This window comes from Cygnus olor, chromosome Z (genome assembly GCF_009769625.2).
Source record: "Cygnus olor isolate bCygOlo1 chromosome Z, bCygOlo1.pri.v2, whole genome shotgun sequence".
NCBI classification, from domain to species: Eukaryota; Metazoa; Chordata; class Aves; order Anseriformes; family Anatidae; genus Cygnus; species Cygnus olor.
In genome coordinates, this window is record NC_049198.1 from 39453654 (window position 1) to 39460827 (window position 7174).

Sequence of the window (7174 nt, forward strand, 5' to 3'; positions counted from 1 at the left end):
CTTTGCTGAAATCCAAAATACTACATTTCCTGACTTCCCTTGGTCAACTAGGTGGGTAACCTTGTCATAAAAGGAAATTACATTAATTAAACAGGACTTTCCCCTCATAAGCCTGTGTTGGGTTCACTGCACTACAATGACTGCATTGTCTTTGAAATGTTTTTCAGTAACTTCCGGAATAATCTTCTCCATCGTTTTACCAGGCACTGAAGTGAGATTGACAGGCCGTTAATTACCAGGGTTTTCTTCCTTGCCTTTCTCAGTGGACTTTGAGGGGACTGGGACCTCTCCAGATTCCCAAGACTATTAAAAAAGTAATTGGGAGAGGTCTCACAATGACATCTGCCATCTCTCTAAGTACCCTGGGATTAATCCCATTGGATCCCATAGAGTTATATGCATCCATGTGGAGCAGCAAATCCCACACAAGTTGGGGTGGGCTGAAAGTTTATCATTAATACAGTTGTGATCCTCCAACTCAGGGCTCTGGGGATCTCAGGGCCCATCACTGGTGTTGAAGACAGAGGTGAAGAAGGCATTAAATGTCTCTGTTTTGCTTATGTCTCTATTTGTGAGGTTACCATCCTCATCAAGTAATGGACCTTATCAGTGCTATTATTTAAAAGTGTGTTTCAGTTTGCTGATTTATAAGGTGCTGCTGGTCTGTTTTTTCCAGACCTACCTCAGGTAGAAGGTGCTATTTGCATTGTTCGTATTTGCTCTCTTGGCTTTTAAAACAGGTGCACCATAAAAGAGGTGTATTGCTAACTTTGTGTATATCTTTTGTTTTCTTTCTGGGAGGCTGTGCCTCTTGTGCTGCATGAGGAAAAAGACAGACTTGTGCCTATGCAACCTGCTTTGCATCAGTCAGCCCTCTCAAATGGTGGAGGTAGCTTAGAAAGAGTGTTTAAGGCTAGATAAACCAGTAAGGTTATATACAGTTCTTCAAAAGTAAGTGAAAAAGGTACAGCTTTAAGTTCTTTGAGAGTTTAAATTCCAGAGATGGAGCAATGCAAGGCAAGTATGTAACCATTTCTTCTAATAAGAGAAAATAAAGTGAAAGAAGCTTTGTCCAGTAGTCAGACTCACCTACCTAGAAATGAAAAAAAGTCCACAAATTAAAATTCTTAGGTGTCAGCTATGTTATCAGAACAGTTGCAGTCATTAATTTAAGTTCTTTTGAAAGCCTGTCTGTGACTTCACCAAGTCAAGCATCTTAATTATAGACAAATAGTCTTCTATTCCATAAGCTCTAAGTTTTAGAACACGTTAGTGGTCAGCATTCTGTTTTGAAAAATTGAAGTGTAAATTACTTTGAATCTTTTTTCCTTTTTTAATCTCAAATACCCATCGTTCACTAGGCAAAAGTAAAATAATTCTAATGAATAATATCCATGTAGTTTGATGTACCCTCTACCTAGTATTTATTCCTAGCCATTTTGAGGTTTTAACAACTGCTTATTTCTTGTCATAAGAGTTTTGTTGTTGTTGTTTTCTTTTTTGTTGTTGTTTATTTCTTTGTTTTCCTGATCCTGTGGGTTGCTGTGACACTTATCTTGTCAGAGTTTGAAATAAGTATAATTTCTTTAGGGGAATACCTGTCAGCACACAAGGGAAAAGGTTCTGTGGTTATTTTGTTTTTCTGTGTTTGTTCTTAAACTAAACATTTTTCTGTGTTTGTTCTTAAATTAAACACATTTTTCTGTGTTTGTTCTTAAACCACACTGACAATAATCTATGAAAACACCAGAAGAGAGGGTTGCCCTCAACACAGAAGCAATGGTGGTAAATTCCTCTTTTATACTGGTTAATGACTGTTGCTGCTTTTTGTTTCAGATTCTCCTTGATGAACTTACTTCCACTAAATATTGGGTATCCATGCATGTCTCAGACCACAGTGGATTTCATTATCGCCAGTTCTTACTCAAATCCTTGATAAGCAGAACTGTGAATGATGATAATACACTGGTACGAAATCAAATGGTAAATGAGCAAAACCCTAGTCTTCAAAAGGAGGAAGAAGGTGAAGGTGCAGAAGCTGCCTGTGCAGAGGAGCAGAGTGTGGATATCCCCCACTATTTAGAGGAGGAGTTGGATCTCTGCACTGATCTGATTGACACTTACCCAGGGCATGAAACCTTGTGGTGTCATAGGTAAGAGGACTTTGTTGACAGAGTATCTTTCTGATTGTTGGGTTGTTCCTTGCCTGATATTTCCAGACAAGTAGTTTTTCTGATTTTAGAAGGTACCACTCAATAGAAGATTTCTAAGCTACCATGTCTTGAGCCTTTGGAAAACATTCAGGAGAATAATCAAAGCTCTTGAATGGAAAATTTGATTGGGTTAAATTTCTTGTTGGCATAAGCTCTGCCTGTCCGTATAGTTTGTGCAAAAGACCCAAGATGCTATTAACTGGTCTTATCATACACAAAAGGTATAAAGGGCAAAAGATGAAGCAAAAGATGGCTGAAGGATCATCTGCAGAAAACTTCTGCTTTGCTAGCCATGTGTATATGGCTGACAAGGTAACAGCAGGTTTGCCAAAGTGACGCTGAGACTTTTTTTTATATGCTAAGCAAAATGAATGAATATGTATCATTTTAGTTTTTATCTGCGCTGTGTTACCTAGCAGGCTTGGCTTACTTGGAAAGCACAGTGGCAAAATTGCACAGGGTGTATGTGTGCTGTTACAGTAAAGAGAGCTAAAGATATATATGCTCTATGAGTTGATCTGGTACCCTTCCTAAGTACAATATCCCTTATTTTTCTTAAAATCCAAGATCGGTTGTTTACAGGATTGTATTCCTACTGTTTAGTGATAACAGAAGATCATTTGTGGGGTTTGAGGGAGACCAGCTGCTACATACATGCAATTATATGCATGCAACAGTTGCTTTCCGTAGTTAAATTTCTGCTGGTTTCTTCAACAAGTCTTGTCTAGGCTGAACAGAGAGGCTGTGTTGAAATTTCTACAGTTTGATAAAGAGTTGGGCCCTCTAACAGTGAGATCTGACAAGATCTGAGAATCTGTACATGATGCATGTCTGTGAAGTTCTAGATTAAAATAATTCTGGAGATACAGAAGCTGTCTTTTTGTTCAGCTTTGGCACAGCTACAACACAGGCATGTGTCCCTTTCCATTGCCTGTGCTCTTTATCTTCATTCCTGCATAAAGTTACTTAATGCATGATGCCTCAGATGAGCTTGTTTTGTACAGTCTGACTGTGACAGCAGATTTTGTGCAGTGACACCTATTTGCAAGGGAAAGAGGTGAACTTTACATGTCCTTTGACGGTGCATGAGGAATGACTTGCGGGATGGTAATGCAAATTTTATTACTGAGATAGGCATAGAAAAGTACAATGGTTCCTTTACAGTCATTCAGCTTGAGGTTATCACACTCTTTCTGCTTTCAATAAGCAGCTTTCCTGTGTGTTTGTGGAGAAATGTGGTGGGGTGGCAAATAAAGTGGTGCAAGAGCATATTGTTTTCAGTGTATGACTTTTTTTTTCTTTTTCTTTCTTTCTTTTCCTCTGAAGAAGGCGTGTGTTCTACCTTCAGCACCACCTAGGCAACAGACTTCCTCTTCTGAGTGCGGTTGTGTCATCTGTGGACAGCAGTGATGAAGCTTTTCATAATTCACACCCCTGTCCTGCAACACGTCACGTGGCACAAGCTATGGATGTTGATGGTTTGAGTGAATCCAGCAGCAAACAAGGTTATACTCAAGAAACAAAACGGCTGAAGCGTGGTCCTTTGCAGGACTCTGTTGGGCCAGAAACAGAATACCGGTTCGTTGATAAAGTTTTATCAACTTGCAGAGATGCGGACCAAGCCAGGTTTGCTACTGCTTATAGGAAATGGCTAGTTACTTTTTTAGGTCAGTGAAGGAAGTGTTTAAAGCCTTCAGGGTTGTTCTTTTAGTGCAATATTCTTTTTTCAGACACAAACGCATGTCTTCATTGCAAGTGTTAGCTAACCATGTGTTTCTCACTCTTTTAATGGTCAGTCCTAAAATTGATACTCAGAGTAGAAGTTTGTCACTTTATTTATTAAAGAACTGGCATACCTTTTTACTAAGCAAATACAGTTTGTCGTCCTTTAACCTTTTAAGAAGTCACTCTTTTTCTACCTGTGTGCCAGCTTCCTACCATGCCATTGTCTTATTTTTTAACTTCTGCATTAAGGTGGACTCTGAATCATGTGGCTTTTAAGAAAAAAAAAAAGTCTGCTTTTGAAACAGAGTGTCTGGAAAAAGAATAAGAGGATTTGTCAGTACCAGCTTAACCTGTTTCCAGGTTTTTCCTCTCTACTATACTGGATCATGCTAAAACTGTATTGGATTCAGACTATATTCAGTGAGTGCTATTACTTTTGTATTAGCTACCTTTGGCAGAACACCAGACTGCAGTGTTTCTTCCTTGAGGAAATAATGGTGTTGGAGTCATATCTTTTATTATTGTTACTTTTTTCCCCTATTAGTTGTCACGAGTTTGATAAGAAAGTATATGAAATTGAAATTCTGAAAAGCAGATGCATGAAAATGAACTATTTTCTGTCAAAAGCACACACACACAGTCAGAGCTATATTTGGAAATATTTTTCATAGAACAGACTTCTTTACGTTCATTTCCTACTTTGTATTTATTTATTTATTTTACCTCAACAATCCAGAATTAATGACACTTGATATACATTTCTGAATGTATTACATACACTACAGAATATCAGCCTGCTAAGTCACAAATTGATAACTTGTACTTAACCAACACCATACAAATCCAAAAGATGGTGGACTAAAAAGTAATTCTGCTGACTGGTTGTTGAGACTATACAATTCAAAAAAAGACAGCAGGAGGGAGCTGTCTCTTCACTTTTGTTCGTCTGCAGGGCTTCAGTGGTTTGTTTTGTTTCTGTTTGTTGTTTTTTTTTTTTTTTCCCCCTTTGGAACCCTCTTTCATTGCACTTCTCCAACCATAGGACCTCTGTTTACATAACTATAAATTTTAAGGGGATTTGATATACATTTCTGTTCTGGTGGAATTAAACATGAATGGTTTATTTTGTTGTTTCTTTAGGAGTTGTCTATATAAGGGATTTTTAAGGGGAGAAATATTGTACAACTGTAGAGGTTTGTACAATGGCAACATTGCCTCTGTTCCAAACAGAGAATATTCACTGAGGGTATTAGATTTTTTAAGCTAGAGTCTTCGCCAAAATTGCTGTATATTTCTCCTGCCCAAAGTGCCTCCTGACTACAATAAGTTTTAAGCTGCTGTTTCTGTTGGGCAGAGAGAGAGAGCACGAACGAGGGACTGAAAGATAGGTAGCCTGCTCAAAAAAGTTATCACCTGAAAAGAAAAAAGGCACTTGAGATGTGGAATTCGAACAGTCCTAAATAATTTGGTGGATAGAGGTTACTCATGCATTTCAGAATAAAAATTGACCTTGTCTGGTCTTAGAGAGGATGTTCATAATCCATTTCAGCCACAAAGTAGCAAACGGAGACATTTCTAAATATGTGCTCTTCTGTTTGTAGTACCTAGATACATCTGACTCAGGCTTGAGGATCTGCATGGCAAAGCTTTGTCTCTGTCAGCCTACACTTTCCTCTGTAAAGGTAGGGAGATTATGGCTGTTTGTTTTCAGTTGATCTGAGATGCCATCTTGGTTGATGGTTTTAGTTGCAGAATAATGTAGCTGATGTGTGAAAGGGGTGTGGGAATGGCTTGAGAGGATTATTAGGTCATAAGATGTTTTCTGTGTGACCACTGAAAAGTGGGTACATTCAGGTACAAACTAGAGTCAACCCAACTCTAGCAAGAAGTTACACCCATCCCAGAAGATACAATATGTTTTGCATATGAAAGGTACACTAAGGCATGTGCAGTAGCCTGGGTCAGCTTGATTACAGATATCCCATTAACGACTAGTATGAACTTGGAAAGTGTGACATCATCTGGCAGTCTATTAAGGACCATATTTGTGGTCCTTGGTTAGTTAGACAGTAACTTAGTTGCATTTTCTTTGTTTACCTTTGCAAAAATTACCTCCTCATAAGAAGAACAGAAGCAGACAGAAGACTGAGAAGTGGGAGCAGGATAAGAAATGTTTCTGAAACTGTGGGAGGGAAGAAATGCTCCCTTCTTGCACTGGAGTGATTGAGGCTTTTAGAGGAACTTGCAAGATTTATGCCAGAGCCTGACTTGAAACCCATACTATATTTCTTCCAGACTATAATCTGGAGTCTTGGCTTTCTTGGAGCTAAATCATGGAAGTACTGTGCTATTGAATTTGACAGTCTTCGTGACATAAACACTTAGGATCAAACAACTGCCCTCAAATGAATGTGTGCAGTTCCTATTTTTGTCAGCAGGAGTTATGCATGCTTGTATGAAGACAAGATTTGGTCCTACATAACTGAATAGAGTTTCATTGTGCTTTTGTGCTTGGAAGATGTTCTGAGAGCTCTGATTAGAGATGGTGCTCATATTTTATTACTTGCACAGAACACTGGTGACTGTAGAACGAATCCAAAGTGTGAATTTTTAAAACCTATACCTGATGGAAAAATTCCTTTTTTTTTTTTTTTTTATCCAATGAGAATTGCTGCTTTTAGAAATGTTTTCAGAATAGACTGCCACACAGAAAAGTAAACAATGGAAATGAATTTGATTGAAACGAGTCATGTTTTCCATTTGGAAAGACATGCAAACAGTAAGCTGACAAAAAAAAAAAGGCTTTAATTTTTTTCACTGTAACAATGTAAGTTATAGGGATGAATAAAATAGATAACTAAATTATTTCTTGTTGTCAGTGTCTTGAAGCCTCTTACATGAAATGAATGAAGAGATACTTAAAGCAAATTGTATTAAACTCACAATGATATAATGTTCTGGAACTATGATCTTTGGAACACACCTATTTAGACATTCAATATTAGTTCAGAGTCCCATATGGGCATGACTTACAAGCAAGAAAAGTAGCTTCAGGGCATTGGCAGTTAACATGAAGAGAGGTTACTGTGTAAGGATCCTTCAGATAATGCATTTCAGTCACTTTGTATTTCAGAGGTCAGAGCATTTTAATGTCAATCTTCTCTATTTCATGGAGAAAATGTCCAACAGAAACTGCAGAATACAAGGCTCTAACTCTCTGTTGTAAGTTCCTTCAG

General features: G+C 38.0%; 1 protein-coding gene across 1 annotated transcript in view; it reads left to right on the forward strand.

Moving 5' to 3' along the window:
* Positions 1–6973, forward strand: part of PTAR1 (protein prenyltransferase alpha subunit repeat containing 1) — a 30746-nt gene extending 23773 nt beyond the window's left edge. Inside the window, exons 6-7 of the mRNA XM_040541317.1 lie at positions 1837–2153; positions 3540–6973. Of these exons, the coding sequence (XP_040397251.1) occupies positions 1837–2153; positions 3540–3888 (666 nt within the window). The 3' untranslated portion in view covers positions 3889–6973. The remainder of the gene's footprint in view (positions 1–1836; positions 2154–3539) is intronic.
* Positions 6974–7174: the final 201 nt, after the last annotated feature.